The 25,359-nt window shown below is 32.5% G+C and overlaps 1 protein-coding gene across 4 annotated transcripts in view; it reads right to left on the bottom strand.

The window, feature by feature from the left end:
• Positions 1-25,359, bottom strand: part of LOC129745297 (serine proteinase stubble-like) — a 219,415-nt gene that overhangs the window by 48,618 nt on the left and 145,438 nt on the right. Inside the window, exons 4-7 of one of the 4 annotated variants that reach the window (XM_055738278.1) lie at positions 25,033-25,190; positions 23,708-24,971; positions 22,803-23,639; positions 22,078-22,692 (exon numbers count right to left, since the gene is read on the bottom strand). In XM_055738278.1, coding sequence (XP_055594253.1) covers positions 22,078-22,692; positions 22,803-23,639; positions 23,708-24,971; positions 25,033-25,190 — 2,874 coding nt within the window. The remainder of the gene's footprint in view (positions 1-22,077; positions 22,693-22,802; positions 23,640-23,707; positions 24,972-25,032; positions 25,191-25,359) is intronic. The other 3 variants (XM_055738279.1, XM_055738280.1, XM_055738282.1) reach the window with 3 other exon arrangements.

The raw sequence follows: 25,359 nt of genomic DNA, 5'->3' as shown, positions 1-25,359 counted from the left end.
TCTTTGCGCCTTCCTGTGGAGATGAAAGTTGAATAGCGATGGAAAAAGGCATTCCCTCAGAATGGAGAACCAGTCTATATCAGGTGTCCTAGCATTATTGCCCTGTTGGATGCTGCAATGTATCGGCATGTCTTAAGAAGGGTTCTCTAGCTCCACATTCAATTCTTACCAACTTTCAAGCTGGTTCAAACCTCAGGGGTTCAAAGAAATAGCAGCATTGAATCCGGAGCAGCGAAAGATTAAAGCTACATACCTACAGTTGGTCCGAGGATTGATTCTTCTAGTAAGTGGATTTAGCATAAACATGTTACCGGTAAAACGTATTACGCGATGCGGCAACGATTTTGCAGTAGCCTGGACTCCCTGCTGAGAAACGGTAGCCAAAGCGGGGTGTCGTTGGATTTATTATGGCACGGAATGGCTGGGCTGCAGTTGTAATTGAATCATCAATACCAAAGGGATGAAGATTTTTCTTTAATCTTTGCAATTGATGAATTTGAATGTAACTGGTGAACCTTAATGTTTAAGGCAGTGAGCAGTGTCTGGCAAAAAAAAAAATACAAATCGCTTATGAGACCTTATAGGCGCTTATTAGAGAAAAAATTTAAAGCTTAATTTTAAAAGAGATAACGAAAAAGAAAGTTTCGCTAATTTCCGTTAACTGAAAACCGAAAAATCTGGTATCGGCCATTATGATGGCAGCGGACTATAGAAAAAAATAAATAAATTTTTTAAAATATCTAAATTAAATTTTCCTGGTGAAAGCGCACAAAAAATAGTTTTAAGAATGCGAAAAAGTGCAAAAATGTATAGAAAATCTAAGTAAGGCAAGAATTGGAGATTAAGATGGGATAAATTTACAATTTTGGCACTTCAAACTTTATGATCCTGAGGGCCGAAAAACTGAACTGTGTTTCAAGTCAAGAAAACTTGATTTCAAGCTCGAGGCGCTAAAAGAAATCTTCTTAGTCTAGAATTCTGGAGTAAGTCAAGAATTTTTCAGTTTCAATTTCGATTGTATCAATTGAAAATAATTCAAATATCAGTCTCTGATTTAATGAAAAAAAAAAAGTTATTAAAGTACTTTTTGTTATTATTGTAATTTAAGTTAATTTTGTAAATTTTGTAGTTTGTTTTCAATTTTTGTAATTTTTTAATTTTTGTGATTTTTGTGATTTTTGTCATTTGTGTAATTTTGAAATTTTTGTAATTTTTGTAATTTTTGTAATTTTTGTAATTTTTGTAATTTTTGTAATTTTTGTAATTTTTGTAATTTTTGTAATTTTTGTAATTTTTGTAATTTTTGTAATTTTTGTAATTTTTGTAATTTTTGTAATTTTTGTAATTTTTGTAATTTTTGTAATTTTTGTAAGTTTTGTAATTTTTGTAATTTTTGTAATTTTTGTAATTTTTGTAATTTTTGTTATAATTGTTATTTTTGTATTTTTTGTTTTTTTTTGTCATTCTTGTCATTTTTGTCATTTTTGTCATTTTTGTTAAATTTGTCATTTTTTTTGTCTTTTTTGTCTTTTTTGTCTTTTTTGTCTTTTTTGTCTTTTTTGTCTTTTTTGTCTTTTTTGTCTTTTTTGTCTTTTTTGTCTTTTTTGTCTTTTTTGTCTTTTTTGTCTTTTTTGTCTTTTTTGTCTTTTTTGTCTTTTTTGTCTTTTTTGTCTTTTTTGTCTTTTTTGTCTTTTTTGTCTTTTTTGTCTTTTTTGTCTTTTTTGTCTTTTTTGTCTTTTTTGTCTTTTTTGTCTTTTTTGTCTTTTTTGTCTTTTTTGTCTTTTTTGTCTTTTTTGTCTTTTTTGTCTTTTTTGTCTTTTTTGTCTTTTTTGTCTTTTTTGTCTTTTTTGTCTTTTTTGTCTTTTTTGTCTTTTTTGTCTTTTTTGTCTTTTTTGTCTTTTTTGTCTTTTTTGTCTTTTTTGTCTTTTTTGTCTTTTTTGTCTTTTTTGTCTTTTTTGTCTTTTTTGTCTTTTTTGTCTTTTTTGTCTTTTTTGTCTTTTTTGTCTTTTTTGTCTTTTTTGTCTTTTTTGTCTTTTTTGTCTTTTTTGTCTTTTTTGTCTTTTTTGTCTTTTTTGTCTTTTTTGTCTTTTTTGTCTTTTTTGTCTTTTTTGTCTTTTTTGTCTTTTTTGTCTTTTTTGTCTTTTTTGTCTTTTTTGTCTTTTTTGTCTTTTTTGTCTTTTTTGTCTTTTTTGTCTTTTTTGTCTTTTTTGTCTTTTTTGTCTTTTTTGTCTTTTTTGTCTTTTTTGTCTTTTTTGTCTTTTTTGTCTTTTTTGTCTTTTTTGTCTTTTTTGTCTTTTTTGTCTTTTTTGTCTTTTTTGTCTTTTTTGTCTTTTTTGTCTTTTTTGTCTTTTTTGTCTTTTTTGTCTTTTTTGTCTTTTTTGTCTTTTTTGTCTTTTTTGTCTTTTTTGTCTTTTTTGTCTTTTTTGTCTTTTTTGTCTTTTTTGTCTTTTTTGTCTTTTTTGTCTTTTTTGTCTTTTTTGTCTTTTTTGTCTTTTTTGTCTTTTTTGTCTTTTTTGTCTTTTTTGTCTTTTTTGTCTTTTTTGTCTTTTTTGTCTTTTTTGTCTTTTTTGTCTTTTTTGTCTTTTTTGTCTTTTTTGTCTTTTTTGTCTTTTTTGTCTTTTTTGTCTTTTTTGTCTTTTTTGTCTTTTTTGTCTTTTTTGTCTTTTTTGTCTTTTTTGTCTTTTTTGTCTTTTTTGTCTTTTTTGTCTTTTTTGTCTTTTTTGTCTTTTTTGTCTTTTTTGTCTTTTTTGTCTTTTTTGTCTTTTTTGTCTTTTTTGTCTTTTTTGTCTTTTTTGTCTTTTTTGTCTTTTTTGTCTTTTTTGTCTTTTTTGTCTTTTTTGTCTTTTTTGTCTTTTTTGTCTTTTTTGTCTTTTTTGTCTTTTTTGTCTTTTTTGTCTTTTTTGTCTTTTTTGTCTTTTTTGTCTTTTTTGTCTTTTTTGTCTTTTTTGTCTTTTTTGTCTTTTTTGTCTTTTTTGTCTTTTTTGTCTTTTTTGTCTTTTTTGTCTTTTTTGTCTTTTTTGTCTTTTTTGTCTTTTTTGTCTTTTTTGTCTTTTTTGTCTTTTTTGTCTTTTTTGTCTTTTTTGTCTTTTTTGTCTTTTTTGTCTTTTTTGTCTTTTTTGTCTTTTTTGTCTTTTTTGTCTTTTTTGTCTTTTTTGTCTTTTTTGTCTTTTTTGTCTTTTTTGTCTTTTTTGTCTTTTTTGTCTTTTTTGTCTTTTTTGTCTTTTTTGTCTTTTTTGTCTTTTTTGTCTTTTTTGTCTTTTTTGTCTTTTTTGTCTTTTTTGTCTTTTTTGTCTTTTTTGTCTTTTTTGTCTTTTTTGTCTTTTTTGTCTTTTTTGTCTTTTTTGTCTTTTTTGTCTTTTTTGTCTTTTTTGTCTTTTTTGTCTTTTTTGTCTTTTTTGTCTTTTTTGTCTTTTTTGTCTTTTTTGTCTTTTTTGTCTTTTTTGTCTTTTTTGTCTTTTTTGTCTTTTTTGTCTTTTTTGTCTTTTTTGTCTTTTTTGTCTTTTTTGTCTTTTTTGTCTTTTTTGTCTTTTTTGTCTTTTTTGTCTTTTTTGTCTTTTTTGTCTTTTTTGTCTTTTTTGTCTTTTTTGTCTTTTTTGTCTTTTTTGTCTTTTTTGTCTTTTTTGTCTTTTTTGTCTTTTTTGTCTTTTTTGTCTTTTTTGTCTTTTTTGTCTTTTTTGTCTTTTTTGTCTTTTTTGTCTTTTTTGTCTTTTTTGTCTTTTTTGTCTTTTTTGTCTTTTTTGTCTTTTTTGTCTTTTTTGTCTTTTTTGTCTTTTTTGTCTTTTTTGTCTTTTTTGTCTTTTTTGTCTTTTTTGTCTTTTTTGTCTTTTTTGTCTTTTTTGTCTTTTTTGTCTTTTTTGTCTTTTTTGTCTTTTTTGTCTTTTTTGTCTTTTTTGTCTTTTTTGTCTTTTTTGTCTTTTTTGTCTTTTTTGTCTTTTTTGTCTTTTTTGTCTTTTTTGTCTTTTTTGTCTTTTTTGTCTTTTTTGTCTTTTTTGTCTTTTTTGTCTTTTTTGTCTTTTTTGTCTTTTTTGTCTTTTTTGTCTTTTTTGTCTTTTTTGTCTTTTTTGTCTTTTTTGTCTTTTTTGTCTTTTTTGTCTTTTTTGTCTTTTTTGTCTTTTTTGTCTTTTTTGTCTTTTTTGTCTTTTTTGTCTTTTTTGTCTTTTTTGTCTTTTTTGTCTTTTTTGTCTTTTTTGTCTTTTTTGTCTTTTTTGTCTTTTTTGTCTTTTTTGTCTTTTTTGTCTTTTTTGTCTTTTTTGTCTTTTTTGTCTTTTTTGTCTTTTTTGTCTTTTTTGTCTTTTTTGTCTTTTTTGTCTTTTTTGTCTTTTTTGTCTTTTTTGTCTTTTTTGTCTTTTTTGTCTTTTTTGTCTTTTTTGTCTTTTTTGTCTTTTTTGTCTTTTTTGTCTTTTTTGTATTTTTTGTCTTTTTTGTCTTTTTTGTCTTTTTTGTCTTTTTTGTCTTTTTTGTCTTTTTTGTCTTTTTTGTCTTTTTTGTCTTTTTTGTCTTTTTTGTCTTTTTTGTCTTTTTTGTCTTTTTTGTCTTTTTTGTCTTTTTTGTCTTTTTTGTCTTTTTTATTTTCACCTTGCCACATGAGCTTTGAAAACTTTACAACTTTACTCATAACATAACATCAAAACCATACCTTAAACACTGATCCTCTAAAAATGGCGAATGAGATCTCAATTGCCATTGCATTGGTGATTACAATCGTGACTAAACGTTCGCTGAACTTCTGCGTCGTTTCAAAGCTTCATTCGCAGGCAGGGTCAAGAAGATTATTTCATGGATTATTATCAATTACATTACATTATATTTTCAACACGGCCACTCAATCTTCCAAGCCGATGCCGGTGTGTGCTTCTCGGGAGAGCTTATCGAGAATCATCCCTCATCGAAGAAGGTCCGAAAGAACACGGAATGAAAAGGGAGCAAGTCGAGATTACAAAATATCCCGGGTCGAGAGCCACACTTCAAGCAGGAGGAAACTGATCCGATCTCTGAGAGGTGCCGCCGACGACGTTCCGACGACGTCTGCCAAGATATCACCCCCAATTGTGGTGTTCTGAGGCAAAAAAGAGCATCATAACTGCAGCTCAACAAAGAAATCCCGTAAGCCTCATAGCAAAGGGAGATCATTGACCGTAGGCTAGTTGGGATTGTCTAGAAAGAATTCTTGAATGGTGCACTCCATCAATGCAACGGCACATGTATTATGTTCTGTATGCCTCTAGGTGAGCATTTCTCTTCGTTGCGTCATACACTTGACAAACAATAAATCAGTCAGGTGGAAATATAATCGAAATGAACAAGAATACGGCAATATTCCAGATTTGGTCTCTCTAGAACAGCGGTCGTGGAACCGAGACATATACAGCAGTGATTGTTTTCTCATGTATATTTTCCATAGATTTTCTGAAACTCGATACATGTACTGTCAGTTGGATTGCAGATCCTTTAAAATGTGAAATTTGCTATGATACCAAAAGAACCTACAGATTTGGCTAAAGCAACTCTTTCTCTGCGATCTTTAACTGAAGCCCGAATTGAATTTGATTAAAAAAAAAAACAAATCGAAGACTGTATTCAAATTGCTCGTTCTCCTTTTTTAGAAATGTGCTGAGAGGATTTTAACTCCAAAAAGATATTAATGATTAAATTATCATTTAGATCAAAATGTGATTCATTGATTTTTGTACAAATAAACTCATGTTTCCTAGATCATTCGTTCAGTTATTTTTGTTCAAATTAAGTTTCACGAAGTTATAATTTTGTTTTGAGTAATAATGATCAAATAAGACCTCAATTAGAGATTGAGGGTAAAAATTTTACAACTGTGCCATGGGTTACAATTTGTTATTTATTTTACGTTTATAACCGTTGTGAATTACTAAATACTTGTAACATTGATAAAATTAAAAAATTGAATTTTGAATGAATTTTAAAAGATGCTATTTCGTTTTCATTGTTTCTTACCATAGGGTAATATCAACTAACACAAAATAAATTAGAGGTAATGATTAAAAATTTCCTAGTTGCAGCGGTTTGAGGTTGTAAGACTGACTTTTGTAGTCATTTTGCCCTCAAGAATTAAAATGCTTTGTAGTCTTATGCCTTATACAGTATAGCTTCCATATAATTTCCTTGCAAACTTCGAAAACTAATCGAACCTGTGGAACCAAATTTGTCATGGAAGGGTATTTGGGTATGAGGAATGTTTCTATGATTGTTAATAACACCTTTCTCCTTCGCTTAAATTTTTTTGCGTAACTCGAACACTTATCAAGCTTAAATGCAACTAAATTTGGCATTGAGAGATATTTGAGAACATTGAATATTTCTTTGATTGTTCCCCCTCAGTGGGGGGATGGGAAGAGCACAACTCGAAAAACTATTAAGCAAATCAAACCAAAATTGGTATTGGAAAGTATTGGAATACTCGAGAACTTATCAAGAATATGGAACCGAATTCAGCAGGTGATGATATTTGGGTACCAAACATGTTTCTTTGATTCCTTAATTCCAGGGAGGAAAATGAACGAAAAAAGAGAATCTCACATAGGACCATTTTTTGAATAATTCGAGAACATATCTAGCCAATTGAACCATTTTTGGCGTGGAAAAGTATTTGAATACAAGAAATTTTCCACCCACATTTTTTAGAGGGAACATGCTAAGGGAGGAGAAGGCCCCTCATAAAATATTTTAAGAATTTAATGAAATGGGCACAAAATTGGCATGGGAATATATTTGGGTACGAAGAATGTCTTTATGATTATTCAAGACACTTTTTCCCTTTCCTTGTGAACAGGATTTCAAGGGCTCCCATACTTTTTTTTTGTCATATCTCGAAAACTTATATGCCGAATGAAATCTTAGTTGGTATTTTTTAAGACAAAGGTTGCCAGATTGCCCGGTTTTATCCGGGTTTGCCCGGATATTTTATAAAAAAATTGACAAAAGTCCGGCCTGGCCCGGTTGCCCGGATTCATTGAAAACATAAGAAAACAAATTGTAATGTAAAAATATTTATTTATGCGTCCAAAACGGAATTTTTTGAGCAAGTTTTATAAAAATAATCATGAGAAGTTTTTTGGAAGTCTTGAATACAATTAGAAAACTGGTGATGAAAAAATTAAAAAATTCATGTTTTTTTTTTATTTGTGTTGAGTAATTCCTGGATTTTGGCCAAATTTGCCCGGATATTGCCCGGATTTTTGGTCGACATTTTTAAAACAAATGCCCGGATTTTGCCAGGTTTTTAGATAAAATAGCCCGGATTTATCCGGCCCGGGTACGATCTGAAAAAAACCTGGTAACCTTATTGGGGACCCACCCTCGTCAGAGTGGGGAGGTTATAATAAAATATGTTTTGTGTAGCTCAAGAACTCATCATACAAATTTTGTGGTGAAGTTAAAAAAAAAACAATCAAGGTTGCGAGAGCAAATTGGCCATGGATATGCTTTTTGATTATTTGTGACCCTTCTCTTTTTGTAGAAGATGAGTAGGAGGGGGCTTCCATACGAGGTTTATGTAACAGCACAACAATTTATCAAGGAAAAGGAACTATTTTTGACGCGATAGCCTTAATGCATACGAAAAATATTTCTTTAATGCTTCGGGAGCTCATTATTTTCAGTGGGGAGACATAATAGATTATTTGTGCATAGAAGAATTTAAAGCTAAGCATACCGGTACTTTTTATATACCTATTTATACTGCCGGAAGTCAAATTACTTTTATCACCTTTTCCGCTAAAACTGTCTTGTTATTAAATCGATTTTTGCAAAATTTATAGTTTTGGAAAGCTTATAGCGTGACTTAAACATGTTTCACAGACAATATTCGGCTACAATTATTTATTGTAAAGTTATTCAAAATGTAAGAAAAAAAATCCGAAGAAACATGCTTCGAAAAAATGCTATAGATCAGCTATTTAGTGCTCGAAAAAAATTCACTTAGTGCTTGAGAAAGCTGAAATAAGAAGCAATATGTGGAACATACGGAAATATTTTTTAAAAGTTTCTTTAGATCATGGCCATGGTGTAAAACCTTACTTCATAATGAATCAACCGTCAAAGCTGTTCCAGACACAATAGAATTTTTTTAAATAGAGAATTAAAAAGTGGACGTAATTTGTGACATTTTGGCACCTTTTGCCAAATATCTGTAGCTTCTACCTTAAGCTTTCTCAAACACTACGTGAATGTTTTTTGAGCACTTAATAACTGACTAATAGCCTGTTTCTAGAAGCATGTTTTTCAGATTTTTTTTGCTTAGACTTTAAATTACTTTAAATTTAAAATTGTTGCTGAATTGTTTTTGAGAAATATATTTTAGTCACATTACAAGCTTTTCAATACTCGAAATTTTGTTGAAATCGGTTGAGAAACTAGGAAGTTTTAGCGGAAAAAGTGTAAGGGGTCATTTGTCGCCCAGGGCGGTATAAATAGGTTGACCAAAAACGTTTATCGAAGTCTACTAACTTTATAAAAATTACTTGAATGAAAAAACGTGCCTTTAAAAAATAAAAATAGTCATGAAGAAAAATTTGTGAAAAATCAATTATAAAAGAAGTTATAGTCATTTTAAATAAAAAAAAATCAATTGACCCCTTCCGGTAAGTTTAGTGTTAAACCAATGATTTTAAGATAAATTTTGGATAAGGTTTTTAATGAACAACATTTCCAATTCAGAAAATTAGAATTCGTTTCGTTTGACAATTTCAAGTTCAAAAGGCAATCATTTTAAAGAGCTTGCATTTGATTGATTTTGGAATTTAGTTTGAAATGATGTAAAAATAAATAGAAATTTAAATAAATATTCAAAAATAATTTGTAGAGGATGTTTTGAGATTGAGACAATTTGTTAATTTTTTTTTTCAATGTTTTCATATATTTATTTAAGATTCTTGTGTTTTGTAATATTTGCTATAATGTTATGCTACTATCACGTTCCTCAAATCATTTCTACAACTTGGAAAAATTATGTTTTTAAAGGAAATCAATCAAAATGTTTTTTTTTGTTATGTACGAAAAAAATTCGATCCATTACCATAATTTTAAACGCAAGAATGTGAATGGTATTTTTTATAAAGGAATTCAAATTTTATTTGTTATATTAATATCCCATTAAAGAAAAATTGTCAAGTGTTTTAATCAGGCCCGTGCGTAAGACTCGTCCAGGGGGGGGGGGGGAAGGGGGGGTATTCAATTTTTAAATTTATCTAGAAACAAAAATAAAACCAGAAATGAGCAAAAAATAAAAAGATTTTGAATTTTTAAACCATTTAAATCATCACACATACTTATTAAAAAAAAATTCACGAGACGATGTAAAATAAATCAAATTTTCAAATCAATGCTTTTTCCGGTAAGACAATAAAAAGTAACTCAAAAGGATCCTCCATAATCTGAACTAGAATTTTGATTGAAAATAAATTTGAAGCGGTTTAGATTGCAAATATTTCCGAAAATCCACCCAGCAAACGTAAAATTGTATAAAGAAATGATACCTTAAGTCGTTTACAATGGTGTTGCGAATCGCAATTCCAACTGCTTAGCGAAAAGATCGTATAAATTGTCGTCTGAAGTCAGTTTAAATCGGATAGAATAGAAAATTCGCCATGTTTGAAATTTTGAAATGATTTTGCTCCCGCGCGAGATTCAAGTGAAAAATTCGTCGTCATGTTATCTCTGCAACCAGCTGTGCATCCAGATGGCGTAAACCCAAATGGGAATTGAGTGATGTTGACCAATGAGAGAATTGGAAAAAATTGTCACCGACTACGATTATAAGGCTATGAGAACAAAATCTTCTCTAGCATTTTTCCGATAGGTACGAATAAGGTGTCGGATAGCGCCCAATTGGTGTTGTTTTCGTCGCTTTAGATATAAATGAATCTTACACGCAGCGAAAAGATTTTTTATTTCAAAAGAAAGTGCCGCAAAAACAAAGGATTTTTTCCATTGATTTTGGGATAAATAAAAATTCCTTTGGTTCAAATGAATTTTTCTTTCTTTCGAAGAATTTTTCTTTTGAAAAATCTTTGAATCAAAATTCTAATCATTTGAAACAAAAAACAGTTTCATTTGATACAAAGTTGTTTTCGTTTGCTATAATGTAACATAGATTTAGATTTAAAAGCATTCATTCATTGAACTCTTTCCCATTTATTCAAATTGGAAGAAATATTTTCAGTTGTTCCGAAGTTCCTGTTAGGAATTTTAAATAATAAAAAGGAAAATATAAAATTTTAATTTTTTTTTTATTCACGAACTAAAAAAAAAACACTTGTTCACTATATAAATAATTGAGTGATCCGATCCTAAATTTCGGTGACAAAGTTTACCAGTCTGGCGTAGAGGCATTTCTTCGTGAGCTGACTTCCGGAAGCAAGTCTCGTTGCTGGCTTTCCTCGCTATCCGACTGGTGGTTGCCGCTGAAGATCGGGCCGAAGATAAACTAACCGCTGAATTTCGGGTGGAATCAGCAGTGGTCCTGTAACAATGCAAGCGCTTATAGAAATTCTTAAATATTCCCTATTTTATTAACGGATATACTACTTCATCCTGAATTCTCCTTAGCTAACTCTGATTAACTGGTTTAGATTTTTAACACAACCTACCAAACTCAATTCTATTTTTCTGTTTTATTCATCTTGCTCAATCCAAAATAACTCTAAGTTTGAAGTTTTTAATATTTAAATTTCCTATCGACTGGTCCGGTAATGTTGAAAAGGTTTCTCGGCGATTTCAGTCTCAAAAAATCATAAAACGATGTTTATTTACTACATCCGACGTTTCGGCATGTTTATTTTGCCTTTATCAAGGAATCTGGCGAGTTGGAAAGTTTACAAAAAAAAAAATTTAAATTAATTATTGTATCAGCTAATCTTATTCTTAACTTCTAACTGTTTTGATGTTATGAGGACAATACAAATTAAATATTATATAATTAAATGTTGAGGACAATACAGATAAAAAGAGTAAAAAATTATATAATATAAAGCTATGTGAATGTTAAAAACTTTTAATTCTACTTACAGTAATTTTTCGTTTTAATTGTCCAGAATGTTTTTCGAATCTATGAAACTGTCCTGAAGAAAAAGTCGTCTCGTTGTCTGTGGTGTGAAAACATAGAATATTGAATGAGCTTTTAAGTTGCGTGCAAGCTTCTATGGAATATTTCTACTTACTGGCTGAGCGGATGGAAATCTATTGCAAACTAATGATGTTTTCGTTTGGTGATACTTTTTTAAAAAACTTTTCGAAAATGTAATCAGAAAATGAGAACTTTTTGGATTTCCTGATCGTTCTTTCGTTAACCACTATCGATTGTTGTTGATTGTTGTGTATGAGATGTGTTTTTTTGTGTATGAGTGTGTTGGTGTTTGTTTTGCATGGAGTTGAAAATACCGGCGTAAATGATACTTAGCCCTTCCGTATCAGTCTTTTTGTTGACAGTGTTACCGTTCCTTGCGATGTGACACATTTCAAGAGTTTGAAGTCCAGAGGTGTATCTATGTCGATCGATGATTTTGGTCCTTTCCAAGTTGAATGAGTGAGACAAACAGCACTTCTGCACCACAGCATCAAACAAGATCACTCATTCAACTTGGAAAGGACCAAAATCATCGATCGACATAGATACACCTCTGGACTTCAAACTCTTGAAATGTGTCACATCGCAAGGAACGGTAACACTGTCAACAAAAAGACTGATACGGAAGGGCTAAGTATCATTTACGCCGGTATTTTCAACTCCATGCAAAACAAACACCAACACACTCATACACAAAAAAACACATCTCATACACAACAATCAACAACAATCGATAGTGGTTAACGAAAGAACGAACAGGAAAACCAAAAAGTTCTCATTTTCTGATTACATTTTCGAAAAGTTTTTTAAAAAAGTATCACCAAACGAAAACATCATTAGTTTGCAATAGATTTCCATCCGCTCAGCCAGTAAGTAGAAATATTCCATAGAAGCTTGCACGCAACTAAAAGCTCATTCAATATTCTATGTTTTCACACCACAGACAACGAGACGACTTTTTCTTCAGGACAGTTTCATAGATTCGAAAAACATTCTGGACAATTAAAACGAAAAATTACTGTAAGTAGAATTAAAAGTTTTTAACATTCACATAGCTTTATATTATATAATTTTTTACTCTTTTTATCTGTATTGTCCTCAACATTTAATTATATAATATTTAATTTGTATTGTCCTCATAACATCAAAACAGTTAGAAGTTAAGAATAAGTTTTATGAAGAGATTAACCACCGTAATTTTTGTTTGTTACTTTGATTTGTCGGCCTAGCGGTGAAAAGTGATGTCCTTTTTAGTAGGGACATCTAAAGATTATGAAATTTTTATATAGATGGATAGAAGGTTAGAAGAAATGAAAGATGGTGAAAATGAGCGGGTAGAATTTGTCTAGAAGCATTACCATCACATACCAAATTTTTGTTCCTCACGAGCCTACTACTATGAAGTGGTAGATACAGATAGAGTTGCATCTACCACCACACATTAGTAGGCTTAGCGTGGTCCGCCCCACAAGCGAGAACTTGTAGTGCGGACGAACTACAAGTTCTCGCTTGTGGGGCGGACCACGCTAAGCCTACTAATGTGTGGTGGTAGATGCAACTCTATCTGTATCTACCACTTCATAGTAGTAGGCTCGTGAGGAACAAAAATTTGGTATGTGATGGTAATGCTTCTAGACAAATTCTACCCGCTCATTTTCACCATCTTTCATTTCTTCTAACCTTCTATCCATCTATATAAAAATTTCATAATCTTTAGATGTCCCTACTAAAAAGGACATCACTTTTCACCGCTAGGCCGACAAATCAAAGTAACAAAGTTAAGAATAAGATTAGCTGATACAATAATTAATTTAAATTTTTTTTTTTTGTAAACTTTCCAACTCGCCAGATTCCTTGATAAAGGCAAAATAAACATGCCGAAACGTCGGATGTAGTAAATAAACATCGTTTTATGATTTTTTGAGACTGAAATCGCCGAGAAACCTTTTCAACTTTGAAGTTTTTATTTAAAGAAATTATTCCTTTCCTTCGAAAGCATTTTTCTTTGGTTAAAAGAAAATTTACTTTGTTTCAAAAGAAATATGCAATTGAACAAATGTCTTTTAAATCAAAGAATTTCTTTAAAATCAAAGTCCAAAATTATTCGATTCGAAAATATTATTCTTTCTTTCAAAAATTATTTATTTGACTCAAAACCATAATTCATTGATTCAAAGAAAACAGGAGTTTGATTCCAAAAAATGAATTTTTTGATTCAAAGTCAGTTTTGTTTTGTATCAAAATCCAAGTTTTCTCTGCGTTTACATTTATAAGAATATTACCCATACTTTAGTAGGTAAATACAGTTTTTCCAACTTTCATACGATCATTCTGTCACGTATCTTGAATGTATATCAAAACCGCATATAAATACAGCTATAAAAATGTTTGCTGGTTAGAAAACTAATTTGAATACAAATTTTTAATATATGTATATCCAAATTTTTGGCTTTGGACATAAAAATCAATGCACAGAAATAGAATACATAAAATAAAACACCAAAACTTTAAACAAATAATATTCTAAAACTAAATTTATAGAAATAGGAATCCTCATTTGAAATTGATTTGAAATGTGAATTCCCAATAATTAAAAAAAAAACTAAAAATCAATACTTATGAGAATCTCTTCAACATACATATACTACATTATTGAATTCAATTTAATAAGTGTGCTTGTGATCAAGGTCAAGGGTCACCGTAAATTTAAAAATTGGGTCCTGTTAAAATAAGGTTTCAAGATGTAAATTATCCAATTTGGTATTATTTCATTTAAAACCTGCAAAATGATTTGATCTTTGCTTAAATGTAATTTGGTTTAGAACTTTTTTTTAAAATTTGATTAAATTCTCGTTTTTTACAGAATAAAAAAAAGTTAACGAATAGAAAATTCCTCTAACTTTTTCGTAGAACTCAAAATTACATGCGGTCTAAGAGAAAGTTGGAAGTTTATTTAAAACTTGAGGAAACACTTTTGACAAGTGCATGAATTTTTCTATTCAAATCTGTTATCCTCACCCCCTACTGCTTACAATGATTATCCTTGTTTGACAAAATTTAAATGGATCTTAAAATATCTTAAGAATTGAGATCATAATCAAACTTTCAGATTGAGGCGTTGTTCTTTTTGGCATTTTCTGCTTTCTAAAAAATCTGTTTTGTCAACAAAGAAAAAACTAAAGATTTAGCAATGCAAACGAATAAAAATAATTAAGTCCTTTGTTAAATTGGTAATGATAAGATTGAAAATGAATTATATTTTTAAATAATGGCAATTGAATATTCTCAAAATTCAGTTTTTTTTTAAATTCGAAACCTGTATTCTAATTTACTTTCTATCGTATTCCAGAATGCTTTAGTACTTGGTTCCTACAACACTGTTCAGAAAAGTTTGCGACTCGTTCAAATTGTTTTCAAACATATACTGAACAAAAGGGAAAAATCGCTTACAAAAACCGTACGAAATAATCAACTATTATTCCGAAAATGTTACACAAATACAGCTAAATTGAAAGATCAAAATTGATTTTAAACAAAACGTATGAGTTTTATTAACTTAATACTGTTGGATGTTCAATGGCGTTTGATGCTAATTCTTGGACGTTTTAAATAAACGAAAATTTATTTTTGATATTTTCAACATTAATTTCCTTTTATCAATATATTTATCAATATAAAACAGTCGAATACGAATGTATTATATTATATAAATTTATATGAGTGTTTTCAAACAACAACAAGTTCTGACATTGATGATGAAGTAAACAGTTTTAAAAAATTACATTTAATTATTTAAGATAAGCGTTTGATATTATTTACATAAATCCAATGGTGATTTCTTGCTCAAATATAAAGATTTTAAAAACGCTCTGAATGGATGCATACACTTCACACTTTGAGTTATAAAAACTTTCACGGTTCGGACGAAAATATTGAAAAATTAAATTAAATTAACACGGCACTAAAATATGATTTTTTATTAAATTCACTCATTGACAGTAGCTTATTGATGTTTTAGATTTTAAGACTATAATGCATAATGAATATTTGACCTGAGTATATGATTGTAATAGTGGAAGAGTAATCAACACCTACGTTTATCTTTGCAAATTTGATGGATGCACGGGGATCTTTAAAATTCATGAATCAACAGCCTGCATGTATGAAGATCAAAAATAAGTATTATACACTATACTAAATTCGTAAAATTAGTTTATCAATTCCAGATTTTGACTAAATATTTTTCGATGAAACTTTCTGTGAACTAATTTATGCTTAGCAAATTAAGCAAACTTTATGTTTTTCTCTTCATCTACATTTCGTTTATTGGATTATTGAAATATTTTAACTAATTGATCCAACACACCACACCATAAATTTCTAAAAAGTATGATTACAGTAATTTAAAGTAGTTTTCTGAATCGATTTATGTGACTTATTAATTTTCGTGATTATTCGTGATTTCTTAATCATGTTTATTTTCTTGGTACTCGATCAAATGTAGGTACTTTACACTTAACAAATAAGAAAAAACTTTCAATGCTTTAATTTAAAAAAAAAATTTGTAAAATGAGACATTATGCAATAAATAGAAAATGAACTAATGAACTAAGTTTTGTTTCGACGAATGTGTGATGTAGAAAACAAATCAACAATTTAGGATACTTTTCAACTTGAGGAGAGGATTTTGAAGAAGAATTGGAGAGGAATTAATGAAACAAGAGTACTTAACTATCGATCTGAGGCCCTGATGAATCCTTCGCCCGTCGATAAAGTTCAAAACCACTTTTCACTTCAAATAGAATATCTAATATATAAAGATGAGTTGGACTATATATGTTTGTTTGTTTGTATGCACCTTATACAAATCCACACCGCTGAACCGATCAGCCTGAAATTTGGTACAGAGATGTAGTTGGATCAGGGTAAGGTTTTAGTAATAGTTATGAGCCCCTCCCATCTGAAAAAAAGGACCCTCCCATACAACTTTCGTTTTTTCTCCCACGAATTAAAAGTCATGGCACCCATTTTGTCGACCAATTTTCGTTTCCTTTGGCGGGTTGTTTTCACCATCACCATGGGCTGGGCATTAGAAACGACCAACCAGAGTTCACGTGTACTGGATAGCAAATCGAAGCTTGCTGAGCATTAAAAATTTGAAAGGGAAAATTTTGGCGGGTGTTTTTTCCTCCTACTGTTCAAAGCACGTGGTACCGGTACGAGATATTGGGATGCAAAATATGGCTACATTTTGAATTGAAAAATACAACTAGCCTGTTAGGAATATATTGACTAAAATTGTAGTGGCTTTCGAAGTGTATTTTATTAAACGCCGCTGGCGGGTCTACAAAAAAATACAGTGAACTGAACAGTAAACAATAAATTTACTTTTTCAGCCGAAGAGCTATTTTGACTGAGTGTTGAAAAACTTATGAACCGATTTTCATAAATTCCAGCTTTTAAGAGCCAACCATTTTCATATTTTTGGGATTTTTTATAGAGAAAGATAAATTAATTAGATTTAGAGTTATAAGTCCAAGGCTGCGATTTTAACGCTTCGTTAGCCTTCAAGAAATTCAAACGAAGGTTAAGAAAATTGATTAGGAAATTAAATCTAAGGTTTTGGGTTATATACAATTCAATTTCATTGGCCAATTTCTTACTTCTGAGTCATTTTTGGTCATCAATGTGACTTGATAACATTGATCACTTTTCGCAATAATTTCATGGGATGATTGTTACCAAAAATGGAAACATTGAAATATAACTCAAATTAAATCTATTTCTTAAAATTCTAATGGTAACTTCGGGTCACAGATAGTTTATTTTCATATAACTTCAAAAAACTATTAGTGAAACTTTCAACATTTAAGAACAAGCAGCTCATAAAGCAGTGGGATTTTCAAAAGCACACATACTATTGAAAACATGCAAAGTGAGTTTTAAACATGGTTCAACAATTTCCGAAAGTCTTTTTTGAAAATTTCTAAGTAAATAAAACTTGAATATACCATAGTACATGGAGATCATTCAACTCCAAAACAAGATTTTTATCAAATGGGGGATGTGAAAGTTTAACAAACGGTTTCAGCAGCTGAACATAAAAAAAACAGATAAAAGCTATTCAAGCTTCCTTAGAAATGGTGGGTGAAAAAATGTTTGTTATGATAGGATGAACAAGCAATCAAGGGAAATAATTTTAAATTTCTTTAAAAACAAACCTCATAACCTTACAAAGTTAACATGGCTTAAAATAGACAAAATTTCTTACATATGATGATGAATTTAAAGCTTCCAAAATTTTGAGAAGTTCAACGACTCATTTTGATTTTTATTTTATGCGAACCCGAGCAAGGCCGGGTAAAATCAGCTAGTTTTTATAAACAAAATCTCGCACAAACTTTACAAATTTGAAATTTTTTCGGAGCTTCTGTCTCTTCAGTATCGCTGACTACTTAGATATCCCTATTATTTCCTTTTTTCAAAAGTTCAAAAACAGAAGCTGACAGAAAAAGTGTTACTTTCACTCAGATTAATCAAAATAAACTTTTTTGTACCTCAGAAAATCATGTATTGTGAAATTCATCAACACCATTTTAAATGAAAAGTTGCATAAAATTCGTTATGACCTTAACGATTCTTTATAATCAAAGAAATTAGCAATAAAATACCTAATGAATACTACGTTTAAGATATTTTTTTGCTTATTTTGTTGAATGTCGTGAATAGTAAACTCCTGCCGCATGGCAACCATCTTGATATTAAAAAATAGAATTCGATGAATGAGTTTAAATTGGAATAAATTAATGAACTTGTTTAGTTACATTTCTCAACAAAACCCCATTTTTGAAGACGAGGTAGGGATTTTTGTGGCAATATTTGACTTTCAATAAGAAAATGTTTATTGAATTGCAAATCTGAATTTACAATTAAAAATTAGTTACAATCCTTAAACGTGTCAATGAAATGTCTTCGGCCCACACTGAGGGCTAGATTCTGCCAGAGGCGAGCCAATTTTTTGACATGTTTGTTAACACTTATTTTTAAACCCCTTTTTGGATCAAGTAAATTTCCGTTACTATGGTGAATTCATTTCTTGAAATGAAAATTTTAGCTGGAAAAAATTTCTATGAGGGGGTTGAACCCCTAGAATACAACATCCCTTCCTCCTCGTTCACACGACCTTGGTTTGAATGAATTTTTATTTCGTTGTACTTTTGCGTTTGTAGAAAATATTTTCCATAGACTTTAAAATACCAGATAAAAAAAATCCTTTATTGACTCGTTGAGAACCGCGATGAAATCTTAGAAATTGAGGACCACAAAGAAATTTAAGCAGGAAAACTCCAAATTTCGGTCTAGAGATCACTGGACTAAGTTCTACAAAATTAGTATTTTTTGGTTACCTGTAGTGTTGTGTTTAGGTTTTGTGATTTTTTGTTTGTGCATCGAAGAATTTGTTTCTTGAAAAAAAAAATGTGTTGTGAGATTGAGGGAAACGCTCGATTGCATCCAATTATTCAACAGAGAGCTTTATATTTAAAAATAAGAATGTCCGGATATGAACTGCAGTTGAAAAAAGAGTATTTATGGTGACTTTGGGTAGAAGGTTTTTTTCCTTCGCATGAAATGTGTTTGCCGCATGCTTGTCCTTTGGTTGCCAACGGAGGATTAAGGCATGCTATGTTTTTTTCGGTGGTCGTTTTCTAATGGCATTTCCTGGAGAACCAATGAAGTTTTGAGGGAGGTAGCTGCACTAAGATAAGTGTGTTTATGACAGCTCCGTGAAAATTATCTCGATAGATTTTTTCACTATGGAAGTGTTATTTGAAAAATTTGAAATTACGAAATTGGACCATGTGAAGAAGAGAGAAAGATTTGCAAACAAGTTCTTAAGAAGTGTATCTTTTTATTCAAATTTGGTTATGGCGTTATTGAAACTCGCTTCCGGTAAATTAAGTGCCACCATATCGGCCAACAAAAAAGTCCTGTTATCCTGTTGTGCTGCCTCGGTGAGCCCGTTCCAATCTATTTTGTATTAGGATGATCTTGTATATTAAGACAATTAATTTTTTCTTGTTATTTCATTCTACGTCATTTCTCCCTCTATAATGTAGTTGATCAAGCATCATAAATTTAAGTAGTAATGGATTTGAGAAGTCATGAAAGTAAGTTATTACAAAAAAAACTTTGAGCAGAGTCGAATTCTACCGGATTTGAAAATTTTGTGCATAGAAACTCAATCATGTACACGTCCTCTCTAGATTTTTCGTGAGTTGAAACTTTGTGAAAGTATGTTCTGTAGGATGTGATATTAAACATCCGTCCAACCCGACATTTTCAAGTGCAGTTTCTGATTTAAAATTGATCAATTTTATACGCCAATTAGCGTTTAAAATTTATGTGATTTTTGAGAATGTTGTTGAATTTTTAAGCTCATGATATTTTTTAGGATTATTGAAAAACCAGTGAATTTGAATCTTTCGTTCAAAAATAGAATTATTTTAAAGGGAGAACTTTAATGATAATCCATGCTTGAAACTTACTATTTTTATAATGTGAAAATAGCTGATCTACAGAAACCCAAATGTAATATTCTCTATTCTTATTATTATAGCGGTGAGTATAATGTTGGTAAGTGTCGTAATTTCTTAATTCCTTAACAGCATTTAATGTATCAATATTCCATATATACTTTTTCAAATGACATAAATTCATATTCAGGTCTTTACATATTCAAAATATTATATGAAGCGTTTGGTAGGGATCTCCACGCTTTATTCCGCCCCTGTATCCTGTATCTTTCGCGGTATTCATCACATGGTTGGCCTGGCCGTAGTAATATCTGCAATGCATAGGATTATGTAACAGGTAATACGCTCAAAAAGAAAATGATAGACGCAAGTCATCCATTTTCCAGGATGCCTACATGTTTTGGCCATGTTGATGTAAGAAGAAGAAGAAGAAGAAGCTACCTGTAGTGTTGTGTTTAGTTTTTAGTATTGCATTTATAACATTCTAGTTATCCTTCTGAATGCAGCAAACTCGCGTCAAGTGTAAAAAAGGGGAAATCTTATATTTGGTTTGCAATGTGTTAAGTATTTAGTATTAGAACTTCAAGCAATCACCAATTAAACATTATGATCATTTTAAACCATTAAAATTGGTTTCGTCGATTGATTAATTGATCGATTGATAATTGCAATTTTTATCAATGTTAAAGTTTTTATTATTTATTATTATTGAAAACTATTATTAAAATTTTTTATTTCAATAGAACTTTTAACACTGCGTTAAAAACGAGATTCAATCTGCTGATCATAATGATCTTAACCGAGTGGTTCCGTTTAATATCAACTATCTCTTACTGTGAATAGTTGATAATCCTTTCGAGAACGCATGAATGTTTGACTTTATGCCCAATAATTTGAAGAAACGATAAAGTATTGCTGATTTTAAATTGAAATGCTGATATCTGCATGTGAATCTCGATGTGAAGTAAATTTAGCGATCAAAGTTGTTTTTTTTTTAAATATTTTTTTTGTTTCGAGGAAATGTGGTGTGGTGCCCAAGTTGTGCTTGTTGTTTTGTTTTGATCGGCGTTTTTTTTTGCACTTAGGCAAATTACAAAATTTAAAGGACAATTTTTGGTCAGAAATAACAGTGTTGATATTGATTTTGCCAAGTTGATCCTGGGAAAATTTGAAGACGAGGTGATATTCAAACCAATTAGACCAAATCCTTAAACCTAGTTCAGCTTCATGGTATTGGAGAGACATATATGACAAAAACTTGAATCAGAATATAACTTCATGGTCAGGTTTTAAACCGAATTGTTATAATCGTAGACTTAATGAATCATAATTTTAAGTAGAATCTCGTAGTCAGATAAAAAAAAACAAAATGACCCAAGCAACCAAAAGTCTCGTTAAAAAGGTCGAACACAGCTTAATCAGTATAATCAATGTGCTGAAGTTCGTTTTATTCAGCTTAAAATTTAAGTTCTTATTGAAAATTGAAGTTCCATTACAGATCTGAACGGCCTTCTATTCAGCCCACAAGTAAACGTTTAATCAGCAAAAACAAAAAAAAATCTCCTCTTCTCTCTTACTTTGGTCACCACCAGGCCATGTGGTGCTGTCGGTTTTTTGGCATCCATTTTTATTCCTCCCATCACCACCCTCAATTGATCTTACTTAATTGCTCTGTTTTTAACTTTGTTCGATACATGCCGGCACGCACGCCAGTTCTGCTACACAATTATTTGATTCGCTTACTCAAGCAATCAAACAACCTAATGGAAAAAATTAGTCCTGGTACCAGATTTGAACCCGATCCTCCGAGATGATAGCCAAACACGCTGCCACGATGCCACGCCTAGATGTTGCCTTGCCGGCAGCTAAAATTCGAAGTGGTTATAAGCTTCCTAGAATACTCGCAAGGGTAGCCAGCGGCCAGCAGCAGCGAAGACGCATGTTGATTACTATTAAGAAACGTTACGAAACGGCATATAAATCAATCATAGTTTAAAATAATATCGGTTTAAAAAAAAATGGAATTCCATTTTTGTCAATGTTAAGCACAAATTCTGGAGTTTATCTTGATATTTAATTAATGAATTGCTTCTACTGTGATAAATTCGTGGTAAGTAAATACAGTTGGACGAAAAGTCAAAATATTTACTCTTTTCAAAATCAATCATTTGCGAGTTAGCTTTATGTTGTTCTGATTTGAAGTTTGATTTGTTTATTATATGCCTTTTTGTGATGTTCGTTCATATTTCATATTCATGAAATGGCGGACATGTCTCAAAAAAGGCGATGACAGATGAGATGAGATGACATTAGGTACTTGAAAAGAGATGTCTTTCATATATCTATGCTTTTAGAAGACTCAATAAATTGATCGGAACCATCTGTCAGAAAAGCCAACATCCATCATAGGATTGTTTTTTTTAGAAAAAGCATTAATTTTGTACTCACCAGCTCGATAATCGATTCCCTCTAGCGATGGCATCGTACTATCGGGCAACAGCGTCGTCGCGGATCCCTCAGTACCATTGATGAGCAACGTCGGCTTCACAGTGGTAACATTAGCGTATCCAACCGTAGAAACCGCCGTCTTGTTATCTTCAGGGAACCTCACTGGAGCTCCAGGGCTGGACGTCGTAATGTTAAACATCGACGCAATCGATTGCAGCGAACTTGTGATATTTAGCGTCGTCGAAGTTCCAATGGTTGTACTTTCTTCAACAATGGTGGTGGTGTTGATGGTTGAGGAGGCTAGTTCAGGAGCTACAGTTGTATTGACTAGTTTGTCGGATTCCGATGTTGCTGCAACGATGGTTTCGGAAGTAGTATCCAGGGTTTCCGAGCTGGAAACCTCTTCTTCCTCTTCCCCAGATTCTTCTTCACTTTCTCCACTGCCTTCTTCGGAACCCTCTTCTTCCTCTTCTTCTTCTCCTTCCAGGGTGGTGACCTCGGTAACCGGTTCAATTGTGACAGGTTCCGTTGAATCCGGCCGAACGGGTGCCGTGTCTTTTTCGATAGTTGGGCCAGAGATTTCGATCAAGATCTCCGGTGCTACCGTTGATGTTGCTGTTTGAAACGAAAACAAAGGGTTAGAAAAGCCGAATTGGTTGGTCAGAATTGAGGAAATGGGACAGAACGAAGATTAGCTAAGCGGACAACACATGCAAACGAATTACCCGGCGGGATTTCCTGTTCGGTGGTTGGCATCGTGCTTTCGAGGGACGGGAAACTAGAACTAGTGAACAACAATTTTTCGGTGGTAGTGTCAGTGATCGTGCTGCTGCTACTAATACTACTACTACTGCTGCTAGATGAGGAAGTAGCGACTGTGCTAGAGCTAGTAGCGTGAGTAGCGGTAGTGTGTTTTGTGGTTGAGACTGATTCAGTCGTCGTTGTCGTCGTTGTTGGTGTCGTCTGCGTGGTCGTAGTCGTTGAAGGCGCTGACGTTGGAATACTTTCTGTTGCGGTCGCTGTCTGACTGCTTGAGCTAATCAACAGCTCATCAACAGAGCTGGTGCTAACGGTTGTTGTTGTTGTTGTTGTAGTTGGTGAAGTTGCTGGACTAGTACTAGTAGAGGTGGTGGTTGTGGTGGAAGCTGTCGTGCTAGGAACTGTACTGCTGCTAGTACCCGAAACATGCACTACTTCGGCTGTGGAAGGTATTGAGCTCAACGTACCCTCTGTGGATGGCGATGAAGTTATTTGAGAATGAGATGTTAGGTCAAGTTGACCCCCGGTTTGAGTAAGGTTGTTAGAGTCGTCATGGATGGTGTAAATGTAAGCGGCCTCCGGAAGGAGCGACTCGATCGATGGGATGAAAATGTCCTCAGTAAGATCCGGTTGCACTGTATCTACCAAGGAAGCCGATGAGGGTTGTTGTGGTTGATGGTTAGTGGACTGATTGACGGCGACGCCGGAGTTAAGCACTTCTTCCGGGGTTAGTGTATGAATCAGGATCCAACTGTTTGACGTAGTGGGACCTGCCGATGCTAATGGGCGAATGGGGTTAGACGCTGTTGATGGTCAATCAACAAATGATGCAAATGAGCAAACATGCACTAAGAAAACATAACTATCTTACCTTGCTCCGATACGGTCTTATCGCTGGAACTGTCAACGCTAATACTGGACCAGGTAACTAAACCAGATCCGGTGGTGGTTTCGTCAACAATGTTCTCGGTCTGGGAAGTTTGCGGCTGGTAATCGATGTCAGCTGGAGGTGTTATTCGTCCAGGTGCGGTCGTTTTAGAAGAACCGGCAGTAGAAGAGGTCGTCTGCTCAGTAGTCGTACTAGTTGTGGTAGGTGTAGTCGTTGGGGTTGTCGAAAGAGTCGTACTTGTCGTTTTAGTAGGTTTTCTAGAGGCAGGTTTGGGCGTAGTTGTCGGCGTTGTTGCCTCCGTTACTTTAACTGTAGTAATTGGATACGTTACTTCTACTTTAGCTGATGAACTTTTCAAAGTCGTCGATATCAGATCATCCAGCAAGTGCTCAAGTGACGTTGCTGGAGTTGTAACTATTTGTGAGGTAGGTCGAGGTCGTGGTCTGGGTGCTCTAGTTGTATCATTTTCCGTAACGGGAGCAGCTGTAGAAGTTGCCAGGGTCGGCCTTCGTCGGTTCGTTGGTCTCGTCAACGGAACTACACCGGCAGTCGTAGGATGAGCAGTTGTTGGACGTCTTGTTCGAGGAGGGAAAGTGGTCTCTTCTACATAAGCCGTCGTTGATGACGGAGCAGTCGTTGTTGGGCGTCTCGAATTTACAGTTGTACTTCGAATCGTAGTGGCTGCTGTTGTCGTGGGTCTTCGAGAAATTCCAGTCGAAGATGCATCCGTGCTTGTTACCGGTCGCTGATTTACCGACGGCAAGGCAGTTGAATTTTGCTTAGTATCTAGCAATACAGTCTGAGTAGTGGTTGGACGTTTTGTATTAGTCCGGGAAGGTGTTGGTCTTCTAGTCTTAATTGGCTTAGTCGTGTTTCTTGGTGGTGGTTTTCTCGTAGTAGATTTTTCATTTGGCTTAGTCGTAGTTCGCGAGGGACCTTTACTACTTTGAACGAATTGAAATGTGGAAAACTCCTGATACTCAGTCGTTGAAGGCACATCATCCCGGAAAGGGACAGCTGAAGTTGTCGAGTTTCTTCGATTTATTTTCGAAGTCGTTCGGTGCGTTGTCGTTGATGAAGTACTCACAAGTTCATACTTTGTATCGTTCTTTGGTGCAGCTGTCGTTGGAAAACGAGTCTCAGTAATAACTGGCTTTTTGTTGGTGTCAATCACAGGAAAGTTACTGTGATGGTTATGGTCTATACTATTATCAGTAATCTCGTGGTTGAACAATAGGTTGTCATCCTTAAGAAGAGAAAATTTACTTGATCAAATTCAACGAAAACACACGTTCAAAAATACTTACATTGACTTGGCAGCAGGAACCGAAGAATATCTTGTCTATGCACACCCCCAGATGGGTGCCGTTGGCTTTAAAACAGTCGATGGCAAACATGCAAACGCCCTCCTGCCCGGAACTTCGCACCACACATGGCAGATGCCGCAGATTTCGGCCAAGTGATACTGCAATGAAATAGAAAAAAAAACATTTTAGTTCAAATGTTATTATTATCTTGATGATTAATAAAGAAATAAAAAAAATGTCGTTTCCACATGTTCAATCCAATGCTACTGATTTTATTTTATTATGGATTAAAGAAAAAAAAAACACTGGATTTTCAATATTAACTAT

Source organism: Uranotaenia lowii, chromosome 2, assembly GCF_029784155.1.
Source record: "Uranotaenia lowii strain MFRU-FL chromosome 2, ASM2978415v1, whole genome shotgun sequence".
Classification (NCBI taxonomy): Eukaryota; Metazoa; Arthropoda; class Insecta; order Diptera; family Culicidae; genus Uranotaenia; species Uranotaenia lowii.
The sequence above is the reverse complement of the archived record's forward strand: the minus strand, read 5'-3'. Positions and strand labels throughout refer to the sequence as shown.